This window comes from Xiphophorus hellerii, chromosome 18 (genome assembly GCF_003331165.1).
Source record: "Xiphophorus hellerii strain 12219 chromosome 18, Xiphophorus_hellerii-4.1, whole genome shotgun sequence".
Classification (NCBI taxonomy): Eukaryota; Metazoa; Chordata; class Actinopteri; order Cyprinodontiformes; family Poeciliidae; genus Xiphophorus; species Xiphophorus hellerii.
The window spans coordinates 10384182-10407752 of record NC_045689.1 but is presented as its reverse complement, the minus strand read 5'-3'; the positions used below and the strand labels follow the sequence as shown (position 1 = coordinate 10407752).

The following is a 23571-nucleotide window of genomic DNA, read 5'->3' as shown; positions in this document are numbered from 1 at the left end:
TTGTGAAGACAGAAAAACAGACTATGTGTGTGTATGTAGGCGTGTTCATGTGTAGCACTCAAAGTTTAAATGTTACCAGTATTTTAAGTGTTCTGTTCAAAAATAAGATAGGCTTAGTAACCTGTACATTATGAATTTTGAAGTAAACTCCAGGCAGCCACTAACAGTTGTGTTCATTAAAAAGGGAGATGCTGCTGCCAACTGGCATGGTTAGCTGGCCTCTCTGTTGGGCATGTTACCAAAGGAAGCAGGATAACCAATTTAAAATGCCAAATACAAATTATTTTGGCTTTGTTTGAGGCCCTATCCACACAGAAAAGTTTTCTTTTTTTTAAAAAACAGGAATGTTTTTTGCACTGCATCCACACTGAAACAGTGTTTTATGGGATCCAAAAAGTTGACCAGGTGCTTTGTGAGCTTTGTCAGATGGAAATGATAAAACACAAACAGCCAGGCAAAAGAAGAAACCAACCACAAAGTTTCTGTAGAGATTTCTCTGAGTAGGTCTCTCGGTCGCAGCCCTTCCCGATGTGGCTGGTCTGCAGCTCCACGGTGACCCTCAACGAAGACAGCGGCTCACCACAGGTCTCAAGGTGCATCTTGGGAAACAGCTGCTTACTGCCTGTTCCTGGCTCATAGTCCACTCGTTTATTCCACCCTGAGAGAAGGAAGAGATGGAAGGAGAGAGTTGTAAATAAAACGGATGGTCTGCTCTTAAGTGGTAAATTATCAATAATCACAATGGTATGCTGTGCTTTTGCTATGGCACATTTTATGACTCCTCTTGATTTTAGAAGCCCGTCAGAAAACAAAACAAAACATGATGCTCAGTTTTTCTTGTTTGTGGTTGTTTTGTTGTGACAAGTCAGTATCTTCCTAGGACAAAATAGCTGGCTTATGAAATTGTGCCTCTATTTTTGGAGTGCAGTGCCTGTCTCAGCGGCAACAGTCATTACGCTGTCACTGTCCTGTCAGATGTGAAGATATCATTCTGTTTTGGAAATTATTTTTCATCTTTGATGTCCAATCTTTTCCTCCAGTCTTTGTGGTGTGCATTTGCGTTCAGTCTCCAGCTTATACTGAAATTAACACCAGTTCTGTCAGGAGGAAAGGGACAAAATTCCAGCATTTTACCCACATCATTGAGCTAACTAACAAATATTGGAAAAATGCATGCAAACTTTTGAATTAGAGGAAGGTGAAAAAAAGATCTCTAAATAATTTAGTATTTTTGGTCATTCTAACTGACCTAAAACAGAAAGAATTTTTTTGCAAGAGAAAGTAAGTTTGTATTTTTTATTAAACGCATTGAAACACCCTTTATCACCTCCATGAGTTATATAATCACTGATGAAAGTTTTTCTTTACAATCCTTTCATTTGCAAATCAGAATAAAAAAATAAAAATAAAAAAAACTTTCAACTATTTAAAACCATTGGTGTTGCTTGTGGAAGTGAATGACTGCCAATTCACCAATCAGTATGAACAGAACATGTATGGAGCTTAAGGCAAACGAATGGAGTCTAGATAAAAGCAGCAGGAGGGGATGAAACAAATTCTGTTGTTCAGCAGCCTGTTAAATCTGCCATGTTCGCTTCCTCACACAATCACCATGTCATGCTCAAACACATAGGAACACACTGCATCTGTTTTGTTGCTGATTTACCTCCTCGAGTCTGGAACAGCAGTGGGCTGCTGCAGCACTGTTACGACGGGATTGTCTGTTATTGTGATAAAAATGTGCACACACCGTGGGGCATGCTTAACAAGAACAAAAAAACCTAAAAAATAAGTGAAAAACGGACCAAAGGCATAAACAGGCTTTATTGATTTATTATGGTTACCTTTCTCTCCCACATATGTCTTTCTCGCCACAGTGGCAGTGTTGTTCTTGGATTTATGGCCCAGCTTCTCACCTTTAGATCACTTCTTTATCTGTCATCTCTTTCTGTAGTCTGCTCTGGGAATTCACAGCTCAAAGGTGGTCAGGTACCGCGAGTAACAATAGGGACGCTACTAGTATGCCGTAGTGTGAAGAAGAAACATCAGGGCAACTGACCTTAGTTTAATGAGATACCAAAACGGATGAACCTAACACTTGCAATGTAACAAGCCAAATTATATTTTTGATTGTTTTCGGTAAAATATCTGATTATTACATTAACAAGTATGTGTAACAGGCTTTTTCAACTAGGTTTACTCTTGTACGATTCAGGGAATTTTACAAACAAAAGTTTTGTGCGTAAGCTGGACTTTATTGCAGATTTGCTCCAACAGTGCACACATTTTTACATACAAATCAGATTTACATATAAACCACCACTACTATTTGGCTAAATGTATCTTAACCCCACACATTTTGCAATTGTCCACAAGCTTCAAGCATAGTTATGGCTGAATATTTTTGTCTATTCCAGAATAAAATAATTAATCGAGACAAGACAAAAATATGACAGGAATATGCCAATGGCTCCAATGGCTTAGCCTACATATTGGTAAGGAGGGTCATTCTCTCTGTTAATAGCAACCAATAAACAACAATTATTTTTATGTTTTTATGTTTGCCATCAACATAAGATGAGGCAAAAATGCTTAAAAAGTTCATGTTCTGAGTGGCACCAGTCATTTAAATGTTGCCCCTAAATTGTGTTTTTACACTTAGCTTAGCTCAGTATAATAACTTGAAAAGTAATTAAAAACAGTTAAAAAACTGCCTTTACCAGTGTTGAATAAGTACTTAAAGAAAATGTCTTTAAGCTAATCCACTGTGCAATATTAATCCCTAAATTAAAAGGAAAATAAAAAGGTTAGATTAAAAAGCATGGTTTTGCTATAGTTTTCTGCCCTATATATACACTGCTCAAAAACATAAAGGGAACACTTAAACAACACAATATAACTCCAAGTAAATCAAACTTCTGTGAAATCAAACTGTCCACTTAGGAAGCAACACTGATTGACAATCAATTTCACCTGCTGTTGTGCAAATGGAATAGACAACAGGTGGGAATTATTGGCAATTAGCAAGACACACTCAATAAAGGAGTGGTTCTGCAGTTGGGACCACAGACCACTTCTCAGTACCTATGCTGTCTGGCTGATGTTTTGGTCAGTTTTGAATGTTGGTGGTGCTTTCACACTCGTGGCAGCATGAGACGGACTCCACAACCCACACAAGTGGCTCAGGTAGTGCAGCTCATCCAGGATGGCACATCAATGCGAGCTGTGGCAAGAAGGTTTGCTGTGTCTGTCAGCGTAGTGTCCAGAGGCTGGAGGCGCTATCAGGAGACAGGCCAGTACACCAGGAGACGTGGAGGAGGCCGTAGGAGGGCAACAACCCAGCAGCAGGACCGCTACCTCCGCCTTTGTGCAAGAAGGAACAGGAGGAACACTGCCAGAGCCCTGCAAAATGACCTCCAGCAGGCCACAAATGTGCATGTGTCTGCACAAACGGTTAGAAACCGACTCCATGAGGATGGTATGAGGGCCCGACGTCCACAGATGGGGGTTGTGCTCACAGCCCAACACCGTGCAGGACGCTTGGCATTTGCCAGAGAACACCAGGATTGGCAAATTCGCCACTGGCGCCTTGTGCTCTTCACAGATGAAAGCAGGTTCACACTGAGCACATGTGACAGACGTGACAGAGTCTGGAGACGCCGTGGAGAGCGGTGTGCTGCCTGCAACATCCTTCAGCATGACCGGTTTGGCAGTGGGTCAGTAATGGTGTGGGGTGGCATTTCTTTGGAGGGCCGCACAGCCCTCCATGTGCTCACCAGAGGTAGCCTGACTGCCATTAGGTACCGAGATGAGATCCTCAGACCCCTTGTGAGACCATATGCTGGTGCGGTTGGCCCTGGGTTCCTCCTAATGCAGGACAATGCTAGACCTCATGTGGCTGGAGTGTGTCAGCAGTTCCTTCAAGATGAAGGCATTGAAGCTATGGACTGGCCAGCCCGTTCCCCAGACCTGAATCCGATTGAGCACATCTGGGACATCATGTCTCGCTCCATCCACCAACGTCACGTTGCACCACAGACTGTCCAGGAGTTGGCGGATGCTTTAGTCCAGGTCTGGGAAGAGATCCCTCAGGAGACCATCCGCCACCTCATCAGGAGCATGCCCAGGCGTTGTAGGGAAGTCATACAGGCACGTGGAGGCCACACACAATACTGAGCCTCATTTTGACTTGTTTTAAGGACATTACATTAAAGTTGGATCAGCGTGTAGTGTTATTTCACTTTAATTTTGTGTGTGGCTCCAAATCCAGGCCTCCATTGGTTAATAAATTTGATTTCCATTGATGATTTTTGTGTGATTTTGTTGTCAGCACATTCAACTTTGTACAGAACAAAGTATTCAATGAGAATATTTCTTTCATTCAGATCTAGGATGTGTTATTTGAGTGTTCCCTTTATTTTTTTGAGCAGTGTATATATATATATATATATATATATATATATATATATATATGCTGTGTCATACTGGGACTGCATCATTAAGCAGTTTCAAGATGGAGTAAGGGCATAGCAGGTTATTTAGCAATAACTTACTCGCCAGAAAACAGAGAAATGACCTGTCTGTGACTCGGCTTTAACTCAATATGGGGCTGGCTTTACATCGTGAGAAATGGAGGAGAATGAGGCAGCACCTGGTTAAGGATTCATGGTGAGGAGTCGGTGAAGGTGGAAGGAAATATGAGCTGTAATGAGCTCAGGATGGAGGCCGCATATAGAAAGCCAAGAAAGGCTTGGGGTGCACTTGAACATGAATCATTTAAGGTTTCTGGGTTAGAGAGCAGTGGACAAACATGAGGTAAGGTCTGCAAAGACAGATAAAGATTATTTTATACCTGTTTGAGTGCCATTGTCATTACAGAGTTGGCTTATTATTAACAGCTAATTTAACTGTCTTGAATTATTGTTGAAAGTGATTTCTTATTATTGTTATAGGAACCTGAGATAAATACAAAGTTTCTCAAATGGTTTCTTGATGCAAGATTCTAATACCTTCATCACACTATTGTTCATCTACTGTATGTTTCATTAATTTATGGAAATATACTGCATATAGCACTTCATTATGGCTTTTCCAAGAATCTGATACTGCACTAGACATTTTTTGATCTCCAGCTAAATCAAGCGGCCACAAATGTTTTTTTGTTTTTTTTGTGGTCCCTGTGTTTTGTGATGTCACACAAACATCACAAAACATAAGAAAACATAAAAAAACTCTTTAGTTGTTTATAAATGAACAAAGCCACAAGCCAATCACATGCAAATTTATAGGTTACCCCTAGGAAATACTGCTTAAGTTGAAATTAACAACAGTCATTCATAAGAAAACATTTTTTAGAATTTTTTTTGTAACTTTCCTCAAAGTCAGAAGTTTACATATATTTGATTTAGCAAAAAGGAATAATTTTGGTAATTCTAACTAAGCTAAAACAAGAAAAGCTTTATCTGATTTAACTTCAGGTAGTGAGAAAAAATTTTTGTCTTTTTTTTATTCATGTATATAAATATCTGGTTTAAACTGTATGTAAAAGCCTGAGCCACAAGTGAGCAGAGAGCAGGTGAGAATTGTCAGAATTGAGCGCATGCCAGAGCACTATTGAGCAAGCGTTTGTGTAATTTAAATGCACACAAATCAAATTATTGTTTGTTCACATATATACGCTGAGATCACTCTCACTGCGTGCACAGATTGTTCATACTGATTGGCTGCTGCTTGCTCAACTTGGAGACACAAAAATCGCACCATACTGTATATTCCTACTCTGAAACCATCTCATGACAAATATTCACCTTCAGATTTTTCCAGAGTTATTCTTATATAAACAGGGGACGGGTCCAAAACAAACCCGAAGGGCCAAGTTGTAGATTGCACTGATTTCCAGTGAGTTAGAAGTCAAATGATGAATTGTGTGCACAGGGTGTGATGTGAACTGCTATCCGATGCGTTGAAGACGTTAACTCAACATTAAGAGAACAAAGGAGCAACAGTCATGGTAGCATGGACAGCAGTGGATCAGCAGATGTTCTCCCACACTAAAGGGCACATCACTTTCTGAGAGACCAGAGTCAGTGAGTTAGAAAGCAAAACAATGTGAGGCTGAAATTTAAGCTGGTAGAAGAAAGAAAAGGGAGAGGCATTTTCTGCACAAAGAAAAAAGCTATTTATTCTTTCACACTAAACAACCTTGTATCAGTGACTAGCATTTAGCTGTGACATTTAACTTTAATAAAGGAGACATTGCTGTAATAAAAAAAAAAGATTTTTTGCCAAGAAATCAGTGGGGAAAAATAAACTCATTTCCCTTAAACATATTTACTTTAAAACACTACTGTGTTTACCCTCCACCGAAGTGGAAGGTAAAACCAAGCCAAACAAAATGAACAAAAAAAAAACATATTGAAGTTGGTATTAAAATGCAGAAACCTGTGGTAAGTTGTCATTATGCACTTGTAGAATTTTCTAACTTGTAAAGCATTTCCACCCTCACTGTATTAAACAGTGGTTTAATTATCTACTCACATTTTTTATATCAGTCATTGCAAAATTACATGCTTGTTTGCAAAAAAAAAGGGTAAAAATATGTAAATACTCTACTTTGTTCAATAGTAGTAAAATGAAGTTTGCTGTGTTGTCAAGGAATAATAGTGGAAGCCGTAACCTGAATCATAGAACAAGACAGGAGCTCTGACTTTGAGCTGTCATGGATTTCTTTACTATGTCCTCTGATCGGAAAAACATAGACACAAAGTCAAGTAACAGATCTTGAAGTGTCCATGTTGACCTGTTGTCCTTGGATCAACCTTCCACATAACTCAGGTTCTTTGGTTCAAGTTTACTCTGCATCACCAAAATCGGAACCAAACATAGAAAAGCAGCATTCAGTTTCAATGCTCCAAAAATCTAGAACAAATTTTCAGAAGACAGCAGAACAGCCGAAACACTGAGTTTCAAGACTATTCCTTGCTGTGAAATGTAACCCTGTGTGCTGTGATTAATCACATAAATTTGAAAGGCTTTGCAGTCAACACTCACTCATCTAGTCCCAGATATTCTATACTTACACAAGAAGGGCATCAATTTAAAAAAAAAAGCTCCCTGGAACAGGTGGGATTCGATGTCAATACAAGGCTACTCAACGGCTTTTGACCCTTTAATGTACGAGGAAAATTGGAATGAAAGTTTAATAATGACTCAGTCAGAAACTTGCATTGTAAATTGAAGGACAGTTACCACACAAAAACTCTCAGATGAAAGGATGTGTGGTTATAAAAAGACAAATGAAAAAAAATGTATTAAAAGTAAAAAAAAAGTCACAGGTTCAAATATCTCAAGAAAATCCATTCAGAAAAACTTTCCATGACATCCAAAAATCTTCTAACAGACATCCTGCAGCATCAAATAGAAAACCAAACGACACCAAAAATCCTAGCTGAAAAGAACGGAGTGAACATTAATGTTTTAATCTTTTGTATGAGTAAATATGCATGATTAACATGAAAAGGGGTTACAGAGAATTGTAAGAAACTGAGAACAGTCTCTGAGCAGAATAAGATATGAGTTTCTGTCCCGATCCACTGCATGCCTTATATGGAGTTCCGTTCCATCTCTTCTGGCTGTATGTCACTTTCACACATCTCCTTGGAGTTGTGGGAAGCTCCTCCATCAACGACTCCACCGCATGCTCAACCTTGACAGTGTCAGGCGAATCCCTTTCTGTGGCTTCTGCTTGAACTGAAATAGCTGCATCAAATGGTCTGAAGGACACCTTTGAATCCCAGGTCGGACTGCCTTGTCAGTTCGGACAGAGGGGTGACCTCACTTCTGTGTGTCTTTGTGTGTGGCAATTAACACAAGCATTTCAACCAATGTTTGTAATAAAATGGCCAGTGAATGTAGTCTCCGAGGAGGAAAATTAGCTCAACTAAATGCAATCTCATTCTCTAGTGAGTTCTTCCTTACACCAACTATTTTTTCACAAAGCAAAAACATATATGATGTTAAATTGATATTAAAGATATTGCACATCTTGTCTAGCTTGTCACTTTGGGGGTACTGTGCTGTCAGCTGTGTAAACTTTCCTTCCAGTGCAAGGCATATTAAACATTTAAAAAGATCTCACATTTAAATGTTGATCTATTCTTTTTTAAAGATGTTTCATCAGTTGCTTTTAGACATTAATTTCTGTTCAACTCTTTCAATAAATTTAGCTAATTGAATTGACAGAATTTAGCTAATTGATTTGACATAGTGTAAATTTACATTAAAATGTCTTAAACTGAAACAGGTAAAATGAACAAGACTTATAACATTCTGCCTTTAGTCATTATAAAAAGGGATTTGTTTTGATCGCTTATCTATAGAACTGTGATTCTTTTCATCCAGATCAACTGCTGATTTGTTTTTATGTGGTCTCTGAATTATTTAGTCCTATCCAAGTCTCTGAAGGAAGATGCTGATATCAGGAGAAACAGGTACGTTATGCGCAAAAAACAAACAAAATGCTACAAACAGCAGAAGTACAAATACTATAGAGAGATACATCTAAAAGTAACGTAGGAAGTACTTTGAAAACGCAAATTTGAAGCATAGATGGCATACCACAGAGCTCTGAGCTACAGCTCAGCTCCCTTTAAAACTGTGTGGGTTTATTATGAAGCTATTAGGTCTCTATTGAGATGTGTGCATGAACACAGCACAGAACTCACATGGTGGGCCCAAGAGCTCTGCTCTTTGTGAATCTAAGACGAAGATGAGAGAGAGAAGCAGGGAAAAATGAAACAACCATGTGGAGTCATTTTATTATTGCAGGAGAACACAGTCCTCACTGGAGTTGTAATGGTACAAAAAATGTACTTTGTGCGTCTACCAGTTTTCTCAATACAGTTTTTGTTGAATCTTGCATATGGCAAAAGAGAAAGATCTATCAGTTAGTTTTGAAGACTGGGTTGTGTTGAATGAAGGACTGAAACTAAAATGGTTGAAAACAAAAGCACATATGTAAATAGCCCAACAAAGAAATCAATGCACTTAAAAAAAAGAACTTTTCCTAAAATGTTATAATTTAATAGAGCTTCATAATTATTTTTTCTGTTTAGTTTTAGGACCTTGAAGCTCAAGGTATAAATTTTACTGTTTACATTTTTTTTTCTTAATAGTGTAGTTATCAGCCCAGCTAAATCAATATATCAACTTATATCAAATGGCAATAGCACTTGTGGTTGAGAAAGCTTAAGCTTTAAAGCAAGAATCTTAGTTTGCATCCCGATTAGCTAGTGTAGCATTAGCGTTTCTGCTAACGCTAAATGTTCTTGGTAGCTGCGCTACAGCGTCCCAAGGCAGATGATGGCTATTAACAGCACAACTTGGTTGTGGTTATTAAAGAAAAGGCTTACATTATCAGTTAGATTTGATTTAATTTCTGTTAAATTTTATGCATATCCACTAATAATGTTTGTTAAATTATAACAGTTTGTATCATACAGTACAAGCAGTACAAATTTGAAACATCTTCCTTCTTCAAAAATAAAAAAAAAAAAAACAACTTTGTTTGTTTCAAGATACTGACTCAAAGTGAAGCTGCACAGTAGAATGTAAATCTTGTGGATCGCCCTGTACAAAGTGCTCTCACTTCTTTGCCTGCTTAAATTAGGGAAAGTGACAGATGTTCACATGAGAAAATACACAGGTGGATTTATGATGGCTGTGTTCCACATTGAGGAGCACCTGCTGCTGTTCATGCTGGTTGGTTCCCGTGGTAAACTGGAACACCACAGGGAACAGAACTCTCATTAATTTTATTAATTCAACTCGGGATGTTCCTGCTGTGGCGTGTTAAAAGTTCTGCCCTGAAAAAGGTCTGTAAGCTTGCAACTGAGTGCCTTAAATTGGTAAATGTGACTAATGCCATTGATAAAACATTATTTTTTGAACTTTAATAAATTATCTCATAAATATAACATAGTAAGACTTACTTTTCTGGAAATTTGAACATTTTATTTATTTCTAAAAGCACCTTAAATATGTACCAAATCATGGTTGCTACTCCCCATGACATAATGTAGAAGTAAAGTATTATCATACCACAAATCAAAAGGTAAAAAACAGTCACATTATTAAAAAAATATGGGCAACTGCTTCTTGAAAGCTAATGGTGTCCTTGCATTTCAAATGACAAAATTCCAAATGCATGCTGTGTTCCTGTCATCACAATGTGAATGCCTTCCCAAAACCCAAAAGCAGAGACTAAAACTTGTCTGCAAATTAGATGTAAGTTTCAAAAACAAAGAGGTGTCATGCTTTTTGACAAAAAAAATTATATAGTTACAGATATAATTAAATTAAATGTAGGAATACCACCAGTGGGTCAGAGTTTGTTCACTGTTTGAGCTATTTATCTCTACCGTTAGTCTAAAGACTAATTTTTAGTTAGCCACTGCCTCGGTCAATGCTACATCTGTACCATATACATACAAGTTTGTGCAAGAGTGGGATTTCAAATAAATCCGTAATTATGATACACTTATGATATATATATATATATATATGAAAACAAATAACCAAAGCAAAACAAACAAAATAAAAACCTTATCAACTTTCCAAATTCCCATTAAAATGCTCGGCTTCTGAATCAAAGCAAATCAGTTTTTTACTTGACTGTATGACAACAAAATTACATAAATAATCCAATTGACTAACACAAAACTCCCTAAAAACATCCAAAAATACAAGATGGATAAAACAAATTAACTCCAATGGCATAAAATGCACAATGTTAACAGCAGTTCAGGATTCGAACAACTTGGGGCTAAAAGTGTATTAGTGCGGTGGATAAGGACTGCTCAGATTTTACCTTTTATATATTTTAAATGTTTTCCTTTCGGTCATTTTCAAAATGTCCTCAATTAGATTCCAGATCTATTCAAAACAGTTATAAACATGACCATGAAGTTATGTAATCTTCAGCGTTCAAGAGCATAAAACTTTGGGTATGATAGGATTAAAGAAGGACAAAATCATGCCTCCAGTTAATTTTGATTTATTTTAACTGAGTAATTTGATATTATATGAGACTAATCCACATTGATCCAGCTTAACATAGCATAATCTCCCCAATAACACATGGGGTTTGTTTGATGGAAATAGCTCAAAAGGTTTCTGAAGGTGGAAACGGTCTTAAATGTTCTCACCTCTGTTCTTGCAACACTTTCTATACACACACTGCAATGACCCACTCAGCTCCTTTCACTATCTGTCTGCAGGGCCCTCTTGTTTGTCATATTGCAACAATGGTACCATGCTAAAACAGAAGTCACTCTGTAGCATGACGGGAGTATACAGTGAGGTAAAATGGTTTGTTTCAATTTCTTCAGAAAATGCTGTCTCTGAATAGCACATTTAATGATCTCTGTGGTGTTCCTGAACTCATTTATTATCCACTCTCTTTATTTATCATCAATGTGGCATGATTGTTGATGCTAAACGATGTGTGTTCAGGTTGTGACCTCCATGATGCTGCTATATTGAGTAATGACATATCTATTACAAAATTGGTAACAAGAAAGGGTACATTTCTTTTTATCTTATTTTGCAAATCGTTTTGGAAAATAAAGAGAATGGTCGGCAGATGTGACTGGAATACTGGTATGTTGGTTATCTCAGGGAATATTTTCTTGTGTGTACACAATTCAAACGCCCCGATAGTTTCAAAGCACATCTGCTCCTGTAGACACAAACTTTGAACTAAGGTGAGCGGCCATCATCCTCCTTAAACTTAAGGATGTTAAGTAGAGACAGAGTTTCATGGTGAGGAAGAGAAGATGGATAGAAGTGCTTAAGAAAATGATGCATCATCACACTTTCACACAGCTCCTCTTCTCTGGATGCTCTGGACGGATGTGTGCGTCAGTGTATCTTCAGTTAGTTTTTGCAGACCTTTAAATGTGTATGTAGATGTGTGGAGGTCTGGCATGATGGTTGTGTGAGTATTGCAAGTGTATCTGTGTGTGGAGTCCATGTAAAAATGCTGACACCACATTTAAGTTCGGGGGTGTCATCATTACTCATCCCTGCCATCGGTGGAGAGAGCCAATTTCGACTCTTCTCCTCTTTTTCCTCCTTTCCTCTGCACCTCATCCTCCTTCATCTCCCTCCACTTCAGAGTGCCATCTCTCCGATTTCTCCTGCTCCAAATTGCCCCTAAAACATTCATTCTAATGCTTTCATGCTCTCTGAGAGCCTTACAGCCCACTTTGTTTCCCTTCTTGAGTTCATTTAACCAGCTCTTCCTTGCTGAGCTGGAGGACATGCAAAAGATTAAAAAAAGTAAGGCTTCTATAAGGGGGTGCTAGAAGACAAACATTTTAAGCAAGATAATAGAATACATCAATTTTCTGCTGCCCAATTGCTGCCCAATTGTCCAAAAAAGGATGTACAAGGTTTTGACAGTTGGGCTATTTACTATTCCTTTGTTGGTGTTTTCGTTTGTTTTCCACAGTAAACAAAAGGTTGGCTTTTCTTTTATATTTACAGAGTGAGATAATGCAATTCATTATTAATTTCTTTTTCATACATATTTAAAAGGGGAGCCAATAATGTAACTATGACTATATGGTGTTTGCTTCTAGATCAAAATAAATCATCTTTATCAATACAACTTTATCACATTACCCGCAAAGCAGAATCATGTCTATGACGTAGCAAGGCTGGATGTCTGATTTGAGAATTTAATACAAAAATCTCTATTTAGTACAAATTCCTACATTGGACTTACTTAAAAATGTATGAGGCCAGTTTTATGGTCTTCTGTTTGATGATTTTACTGATCAACAAACTGTTTACAAGAGTTGAAATCAAAAGAATCAATTTGATCATAAAGTCTTTTTGATTCTCAGAAACTTAACTTGAACTTTACAGTTTTCTGTAGGTCATCATTTCATATACTTTCCTAAAGCTTTGCATTAGGCCATTTATTTTCAGAATGTGGTCTATTAATTGGCGGGACTAGCTTTTAAACTTAATTAATGATAACTAAAGGAGTTACAGCCCAAAACGTAACTTGGCCTGTAACTTGTTAGTTAAGATACCACAGGTTATCTGTGATGTCTTAATTAACCACGTCTTTACAATGTGCTCCTCTCCTATTTTCAATCTAACTCTAATAAGGCTATGCTACAATTAAAAAACACTTCCAAATGTAATCTAATTATAAAGTAGTGGAATGAATAGAGGTCATCAAAGGCTTAATTTGGAAGAGAATTCCACTCTTGTTTGTTGTGGCATTTAGCAGTAAATATGCCAGCCTATTAGGGTGTCAACTGGGTGAGTATTTTCACAAAAAAATAATAAAAATATTTTGAATAAATTATGAAGTTTGTCCTGACAACAGAGTCTAGGTTAGGGGTCTGCACAAGTGCACAGAAGCAGTGTCACAAAAACAGCAGTTACATTTGCCGAATGTGAAACCCTTTAAGAGAAATAAACAGGCTATTCGTTTTATTACCAAGCATCTTTACAACTAAGAAAAAAAATGTCCTTGTGTTCTTTGCTCGGTTTGTTTTTTTTCTCTGCCAGTCTTGGATATGAGCTTTTACCAGTTTTGCATTAGTCAAAGGATTTGTTGTACTGATGGATAACAACATATACAATGCTTAGATGTAACTAAAGATTCCATGTTGTAGTCCTCAACAAGCAGAACTTGTGTAGCTGATGCAGAGAAGGGATCACTTTTTTAATGACATGTAACTTATGTTTGAAATATCATCTCTTCCAAAGCTGCTAAATGGAATATGATATCTGTTGTCCTAGCTACAGACTATATGCATTTGTGCCAAAGATCCAAGAAGAATACTATATATGCTGCTATAAGTAGACTGCAGAGATTTTATTCAACACCCTCATTAGGGCCTTGAGGTCCCATGATCAAGATCTGTGATTGCCTCCATACAAAACTAAAAAGTAGAAATAGGGAAGAGACAGAGATTTTTCTTCTGTGGCTACAAAACTTTGGAACTCCCTTCCTCCAACTCTCAGATCAGTGGACTCAGTGGCTTCCTTTAAAGGAAAGGAAAACGTATCTTTTTTTTTTTTTTTACCCCTCCAGGGGGTCTTTTGTGGGCTCTAGTGTCCCTTATGTGACAGTGGGCTGACAGGAAACAGGGAAGGAGAAAGACATGCGGCAAATGTCGTCGGGTCCGGGAGTCGAACCCGCGACGGCCGCGTCGAGGACTCAAGGCCTCCAAATACGGGTCGCGCTACGCCCTACGCCACCACGGCATGCCCGAAAACGTATCTTTTTAAAACAATTTTTGCTTAAATTTGTTGTGTGTATTTGCTATTTTGTTTGTTGAACCACTTTGTGATTTTTATCTTGAAAGATGCCATATAAATAAAGTTTGACTTATTTTAAGGTCTTTTGTATGCAGGTGTTCCAATGGACAGCTTTCAAAACTGCTGGTGTCAACATTAACATATGAGAGCATAATAAAACAAAACAAAAGAAATAAAAGTAACCTGACTTCTCTACTATTGTTAATACAGAATGTAGAAGTATGTCATAAATTAATAATACGCTGGAATGAAGACGTTGCTTACAGTGATTGTGCTCAGTCTAAAAGTAAAATCGAAGATTTAGTAACATATAACATTTTCCATAACTTGTTTTCACTTTTAAAGTGCTGCCTTAATTGTTTTTGGGTGGTTTCACACCTAAAAGTTACAATGCCCTAAAAGCATCTTGTCACAGTTTGAGAGTTTGGTACGATTGTCATAAGATGTTTTTGGGCAATCACCAGTCACTATGAGACATCTTAAAAGGATGTGTTCAGAGAAAGTTCGACAAACCTTCACAGCCATGAAGTGCTTTCTATTTTCTTTCCTTGGGTCTTTTTTTTGATGTTGTCAGTCACTCTCACAGTTAAACACCATACTTTAAACAATTTTTCCCATTGAATGCAAACTTTTCTATATCCTACTACAAAGATCACATAGCAAACCCACAAAAATACATTTTATTGTCGTTTGAGGCTTTTAAATTTCATAAACTCTTAAACTAAAGATATAAATATTTTAAATGATGAATTACTTTATTTTGTTACTGGATTATTTTTGATAAAAATATGTCAGATGGAAAATAACAGAAAGGAAGAAAGAAAAGGAAACATAGAAAAGTGGGATCAGTCCCGCAAAGGTAAGCAAGATGCAAGACAGACATCCCTGCAAAAACGGATGGAGGAAGTAACGATTGTAATAAGGGAAAACAAGCTAATACCAGAGCGGGGATGAAAGTGCTAAAACAGCATTCAGACTGAGATTAGAGTACAAGCCAGAGAGGAGGAAATGGGAAAGGGAAGTGCCAAGCCATTTATTTTTCTTCTCTCCTCATTCATTCCTCTACTTTTTCTTCTTATCGCAGATCGGGCTGCTCACTGCCAGTACACACACACACAGACACGCACACACCTTTGTACTTCTACCCATATTAAGACTTCCATTAATTTTAGTAAATGCATTTATGCCTAACCCAGAATTTTTCCCTAAACCTAACCAGTACTATTATTTTCCTAACCTTAATCATAGCCTAACCCGTACGCATAAGGATATGCCACATGCAAATATACACACACACCCAAGATTTGCTGGGGTATGCCAATTGGCGGCAGTTTTCAAGCATGCAGTACATCCATATCCAAGTTTCCCATGATGAGATCACACAAACGAGAATGTGAAAATATCGTAATAAATTAGAAAAATATTGCAAATACATAAATTGGCTTAAATACAAACCAGAAGCACGTCTGATAAATTGAGGGTTTTCTGGAGCTTCTGTCAGACTGCCCCTGGGCAGCTGGAGCTACAATCCAATAGCTTGCCATCATCAGTGTGTGAATGTGCCCATTGAGATTTCAATTTGAGATGTAAAGGGTATTATAAATGAAATTGATTATTTTTATTATTATTATTATTATAAATTCAGTCATGAGAAGTCAGTCTGGACCAACTCAAAAGATTTTGATGCAGTTCCTTCACCTCCTTTATACTCCAATGCAATTCACACAGAAACAGCACCCTAAGTGGTTGTAGGAGTAGGAAATATGATTTGTGTTTGGTGTTGTCTAAAATATAGGTTCCCATTGGTTCTTTGACCTCTAATACAGTATGCTATGTCATTGCTTTAGGTGTTAAAGTAAAGGTGTAAATCACAACTGACAAAACACAGGAGGGCTCACTTTGTTGCATTTATAAGAAACGCTAGCTGTTGTAGGAGCTGCCACACACTACTTGTTTGGTGGTAAAGGTTTAAGCTTCAGGTATAGCTGAGCTATCAGATAGACAAGTCCTTCATACGTAGGGGTGCTGTGTACCACAGTGCTAACACAGCACTGCATGTTCAGATGTGAAGGATGAAAGGCAAATATCTACCTTTACATTTGCAGTTTAATGCAACTTTCACCAATCTTCTTACTAGGCATGGATCAGCTTGCAAATTAAATGTATAACCCTGTTTTTAAAAGTTGCAGTTTCAATGCAGATACCATTGAAACTGCTTTACATTGAGATACAGTTAAGGTGGCTTTATAATGAATATTTGTTATGATGCTCAGAGACAGTGTTAACTATTGCCTTTTCATAGAGAACCTTTGCTGTGAGTCGGTGGTCACTTGTGTATGATAATCAAAGGATGGAAATTTCCCGAAACAGTTCCTCTTTTAAAAAAGAAAAGTCACATAAGGAGGCCTTAGTCCTCCACGTGGCTGTCGCAGGTTCGATTCCCAGCCTGGTGGCCTTTGCCGCATATCTTCCTCCTTCCCTTATTACACACCATCTTGTCAATTCACTATCAAATAAAGGCCAATAGACCCAATAAAACAAACAAAAAAACGTCAACATTAAATGTTTCAATTCGTAAAGAAATTAATCATAGAGTCGTATGCCATTTGGATTTTAAAAAGGAGCACTGGCCATTACTTTTTAAGGTAATACTGTTTTGAAACATTTACATGCTCTGAGAGTTACAATGTCTGCTGACATAATAAATAGCCACCAGTTGACTCCCAGGCATTTATTTTTCCAGAGTACTGTCAAAACATTCATTCTGCTTTTGTGTATCTGGCATTTATACAAGATGTGCCCGGACAACCTCCAAAGCCCGGGTCTGTTCAGATGGGCAAACCATTATAGCAGCTTGTGTCCAGGATATTGTGCTTTGAGTTTTAATTGATAAGTTATGAACGTAGGTGACGAACATTGACTCTCACCTACAGTGCAATTGTCATACAGTGCAGCTGAGTGTTCTCTGTATGACTCAGCTCTCTCTACACCACGGCAGACCTCCGGACGACATCCCATTCAATCGATCCATCTCCCGCTAAATCCAAGAAGCTGCGTCTCACCCCGCCACTTAACACTACAAAATATACCTTTGGACATATCACAAATCAACAACTTTCATAGAAGACAGGTTCAAAGTCATTTTATAGTTCCCCCTTTTATGAAATTACGGTCCTGACATGCGCTCCATGCATTTTTAATATGCAGTCACAGCTACACTGCATGTAAAAAGGATGGACATTTTTCATACAGTTTATTTTTAGAATCATTTCTGCAGTGAACATTTATGCTACTATGCTATGCTACTCAATCAGCAGGTGCTGCAGCAGAAATACAAAACACTTAAATACAAAAATGACAGCCCCAGATGAATACTGTTATTATTTTCCACGAACTTCATCTTTTGGGTTCAATGAAGCATTGCTAATACAATAATTAATAGAGTAACTAATAGGCCCAAAAACCAAAAGAAAATTGTTCTTTAAAAACAACCAGTGAAGACCATCGCCTATTGTCAATAAATTCGACCAAACGCCCAACCTTAATAAATGATGCTGTCAAAACTTGAACAGAATCTAGTCAAAATCTGTAGCAAACTACCCTGAAACAAAAAAGGGCGGCTGCTGAATATATTTTCATGGACCAGATTCTTGTTCACATTGGTAAAAATCCTGTTATGCAATTACCTGCTCAACAGAATCCAATTTGCATACTCAAATTAAAGGATATTAGCACTGCTTACGGTTTACAGTGCTGAAGCAAAACTGTCTAAATAGCTGCTGAATTCCCTGTATCTCAGTGGTTCTGTGCTTATCAAGACAATGAAAATTCATACTGTTATTGATTGTGTTTCTCAAATCTTAAGTATGGAGTTACACTGAGTTCTGGACTAAGTCCTCCTGTTTCTTGGGGACAAGAGGTGTAACAGTTGGTGTTTCCCTCCAAAGTATTGTCAGCTCTCCTAATCCTATACTATAGAATAAGAAATTACTTCAAAGGTATAATTGCAAATCATTTTATATTTTAACATATGAAGTAAAAATAAATTAATTGCTATTTTAAAAAAAGCCTTAATCACTCAAGAGTCTTGAAATTATATGTCTTTTTTATCGTAGCTCTAAGGGCTCTAGTGGTCTTTATTTCACAGTGGATTGACAGGAAAGTGGGTTGTGAGAGAGGGGGAAGACAAATGTCAAAGGTCAATGGGGAGGGACTCGAACACATACTGGTCATAAGAACGACCAAGGGCTCCATATATAGGCCAGTTGCTCGATCACTGCGCCCCATTTTTGAGCTTTTATTTATTTATTATTTCCAAGTGTAGTTACTACAATGGAGATTTTATTTTATTCTATAAAGTCAAGTTGTTTCTGTTATTTTATATTTGAATAACCAGAAGTTGTTGTATGGACTGATATCTTGTATTAAATGTAAATCAATAAGGCCTCAGGCTTTAAAACCAAAACATATTCTTCAAATTTGATGAAATGTGAAGTGGCCACAAGAAAAAACTAAATGCAGCAACAAGATTTAAAACATTGGAAGACCTTGAGGTTCGAGGGCTGCTGAGGTGGATGAATGCAGTTCATTTTCATGGTATGAAAGATACATTTTTTCCCTCTATAGCTTTAGTAGTTGGTATAGAGGATAATTAAATAGACTGCAACTTAATAAAGTGAGGCAAAGAACAGTTTGATTTCCTTCAGATTTTTGAACATTTGCTTATTCACAGATACATTCACAATATCTGAATTTTGTGGTAATGTAAATGTGGAAAGACATAATATGAATGAAATTTAAGTAAATGTAAAAAAAAGGCCATATATGCCATTGGGTAAATGCTTTATTCTCTAAATTTACAACTAGAGTTATGCATGCTACACACAATTTGATCAGTTTATTATTTACAGATACTCCTGACCTACCTAACCATGCTCACCATGAGCAAAGGACTGCCAAAGAATGTCAGGATCAAAATAGCAGGAATTCATAAAGGTGTTGGAGAGATCATTAGGAAAAAGACGCGTAAAATGGTCATCAGTTGCCCTCAGTTTAGCCCCTCACAAAGTCTGTTAGAATGATCATTGGAAAGATGAACAACTTGATCAATGCCAGCGTATGGCATTGATCAAAAGATAGTTGGACAACAATCATCACAAACACCCGTTATAAAAGTCCACAGTGTAATGGAATCAAAATTTTATTCTCTTTCTTTGCACAGGTCTGTATTAGGTTTTTCAGTGAACTTCTAAATCAGAGGTATCCAAGTCTTAAAAAGCCACAGAGACATTTTAACTAAGTCAAAATCAACCTATTATAGTCTGTCAAGCCACATACCATAATACAGTTACAAACAAAATAACTCAACCAGCTCAGGAATTAAAAAAATAAAATAAAATCACAAAATATGTCATTTTCAGCATAACAAAAATAACTGACCCTTGGACAGAATTCTTGGATAAATAAAAATGTCAAGATTTCAGGAAACAAGACACAATGAAAAACAATTTTCCATTCCATACCACTCTGAATGATTTTTGCTTCAACTAATCCACTTCAGCTATCTGTGTTTTGTGGCTTCATGCCTTTATCAGACATAGTGAGAAATTATGTGCATTTGTGGGATTATGTATAGGTTTAAATAAAGGTGTAAATAAATAAGTAATATACGTATTGCAAGATTAGTAACAACGAGCAATGATTGCAATGCAATTTAGTGTTACCAATGCCCACTTTTCATGGAAAAGCTGTGTTCACACTGTTGTATGAAATCTTACTGTACATACCTACACCTGTCACAAGTAATGATGCCAAAGATGGGAAAGGTTAAACAGATGGTTGGAAATAACAACAAATATAGGAATATAGGAAAATGTAGATTTGCCACAATCCTCATCTTACTATTTAAAAATAAAATCAAATAATTTTTCCAGCATTGTTTAGCCATTTAATCCAATATCCTGCATAAAAGTAATATTGGGTTAAACCAACATTGTTTTCCAATACTGTATTTTCAGACCAATTTAGGGTGGAGAACAAAAAGCTCTCCTTCAAAGTATTACTCCAAATAACACTGATAACTGTTACAATGGATGAAATGAGGATTTTCAATAGAAACACTCATGCCATTATGAATTGTTGTTTTTTTTCTTTCTTTTTTTTTGCATATTTGTATGTGTCTGTGCCTCTTTGTGGACAATGGTGACAAGGAAGATGAAGAAAGAACATATGAGATGGGAAATTGTAGTTGGAAGGGCTTTAAATTGTTTCCAGCAAACAGAGAGAAAAAAACAAAGGTTGAGTCCATGTGATTTTCTGTTGCTGTAGCAAAAATACAGGTTTCAATCAAATGTACCCATGATTAATAATATCAAATAGAAAGGGAGAAAAGAATAAAAAATAGTCCTTAGAACATTTAACCATGAAAACAACCAAGAAAAAAGAAAGGAGTCAAGTGGTCCTGGAACAAACACAACAATGGATAGCATGAATTACTACTTCATAAATCATTACAGCACTTCATGGAGTGGTGCTGTCACCTTGATAAGGTCATGATGACAAGAATCCACTCAACCTAAAGAGTGGGTTTTAAAAGCAGAAAAAAATAAAAAATTGCCAATTAGGAAGGCAGCTAGTTTTCTAATAAAAAACTCAGAATTTCTCCAGGGAGAACAAAATTTACAGACATGTTTACACTCATCTGAATGATTTATCATCTGGCCCTCTCAGGGGTTTAATAATCAACATTAAATCAGCATTTTGTTGAACAGAGAGATAGAAAAAATGGTTTGTTTTGCATTGCAAATAAAATCCTAGGTCAACCTTGTCTTCATTTTTAGTAAAAAGCACTAAACATATTCACAAGAAAAAAAAAAACTTCACTTTGTCTTTTTTACATTTATATTTTAAATGTAGTTATTGAGAGCTCAATGAATTCTTACAGTTTCCCCTTGAGGGCAAAAGCTTGGATGGAATATGCACAGTTGTGTCAGTTGAGTTGAGTTTGCATATCTGTCATCATGTGTATCCTGTGTATCCTGTCTGTATCTCAGATGTTTGGAGCGGCTCAAAATGACAATCACACTTACGTTCTGATATATTTAACCACTTGGGATATATTATACACTGTGTTTAAAGAAATGAATGGTCAAAAAAGAAATATTCCTGACACAGCAAACCACTATGTATTGCACCTCTTGTGAACTCTACAGCATGAGTCAAAAGTTGCAAGTATCCTAGGCCACCTTTTTTTTTCAATAAACAATGTAAAAGAAAATGGGGTGATTTTTTTTATCTGCTGATAAATAAAATAATTTTTTAATGGTAGAAATAAATTTGCCAAAAAAGGCATCTGTAAAGCAGGAACATTAAAAGAGTAAACTCATGTTTAGCTTTAAAAGAAAGCCAATTTGAACAATCTTTGGGGAATTCCTATTGTCCGTTTGGTGATCTCTAAAAAAGAATATGGCTAATCTCTCTATTATCTGATTTTTTAAAAACTGGAGCTCCATTCCCTTTTTTCAGTGAGTTGGAGCCTGATAAAGGTAGGGAGTGAATCAAGGTGTCGGCTTATATGCCCTACACACAGAAGCAAAAGATTATCTTAAAAACTTCAAGCTTTTCTCGCTGACTATTTAGCAGTTAGGTATTACTGAAATAAGATGTAGAGATGCTGTGTTTAATTTGCATTAGTGAGGGTTTTGATGGTTAAAAGTTTTTATAGGAATCACTATCTTATCAAAAAGATAAGTTGCTGTAAAAGGGATTGCAGTTCAGCTATTGAATCTCATAATCTTGTATTCATTAAATACAATTTAATTAAATGTAATCCTGTATGCATCTTCTCAGCATAAGTTAGGCCTTTAAGACTTATAATTAAATATTTAAACGCATGAATATACATAAAAAACAACAGGCTTCAAAGGTATTACAGCTGAAAGAACATTAGAATTGTCCAGATGCTTCTTGCACATTGGCCTCAAAACTTTCACATCACCTACAGTGATGCAGGGCTTTACTAAAAGAAAAAGAATTTTGCATGTGAAATAAATATATAATAAAAAAAAAACATAAAGTGCAAGTCCTGTATCCAAAACTGGTGCGGTTACACTTATTGAAGTTAGTGTTCAAGGTGGATTGTAAGCTAATTTCAAGAGCTGATGGACAGTTTTGTAGATGGTGTGGAACCATTATTTTAAATTGAAAAATACTACACAAGGACTCCACGAATGAAGGGAAGAGCTCCAGCATTTCAAACACTGGAAAACAAGTTGAACTGACGGAAAGCTGCAGACATATTACTGGAGAACAAATTGGACAGAAAACGTGACACTGAGAATGTTTTCTATTAAGAACTGACGGAGTAGATTCAATTTTTGATTAAAAAGTTTATGTAATTTCCTCATGTTGTAGCATAACCTCTGGAGGTTTATGGTGGACCAGGTTACACCACTGAATGTCAGAGAGGGATACGTGTAAATAAAAACAAACTCTCCAATATGCTTGTGAAAACATTTTTTTTTTCTGTATTATATTTATGACCCTCACTTTAACAATTGCATCATTCACTTTCAATTGCATCATCCATGCAATTGAGTTGGAGGTTACAAGTTCTGCCTCTTCTTTGGAGCTTCATTTGCTGAAGTCAGGTGCTCTTGAAAAGTTCAGCTAGTTCATGATGTAAAGGTGCAACAAGAGGGTCCAATATTATTGTAGTACCCAACTAAATAAAGTCTGTCTTACAAAGATCTCCTATCAGCACGTCTTAATATGGTGATATGTGTGAACCCTTTATTAGAGAGTGAATGCGTTAAGTTTCAAACTCTGTATCTATGGTTGGGGCTGACATTTTGCGCTGGTTATTGAGTTCCATGAAAATATTTGTCACATGTTTTTTACCCTAAATAGGCAGCTAATATTGGTAGCTTACTATAGATAAAATGTCATCAAACTGCTAATGTTTTTTTTATTATTATTTTGGTTGTTGAGCTTTAGAAAGTAATGAACCTTTTTATTTGAACTCGCTCTTTTCCAGTAAGTAATCAACCCACTGCATAACTTATAAGGTACTGTACTTGTTGCCACGGTGACATTGGCAAGAACAGAAGTGTAATAAAAGTTTTGTGGGACATTTGAATTGAACTGATTTGAATTTATTTTGGTAATAGCCCAAATAAATTCACACTTCATGACCAAAGTCAAGAATCATCACTGAGCACAAAAACATGA

The 23571-nt window shown here is 36.7% G+C and overlaps 1 protein-coding gene across 2 annotated transcripts in view; it reads right to left on the bottom strand.

The window, feature by feature from the left end:
- LOC116707741 (calsyntenin-2) overlaps nucleotides 1-23571 on the bottom strand; it is a 301858-nt gene that overhangs the window by 66593 nt on the left and 211694 nt on the right. For both annotated transcript variants that reach the window (XM_032545253.1, XM_032545252.1), the window contains one exon: nucleotides 473-658. In XM_032545253.1, coding sequence (XP_032401144.1) covers nucleotides 473-658 — 186 coding nt within the window. The remainder of the gene's footprint in view (nucleotides 1-472; nucleotides 659-23571) is intronic.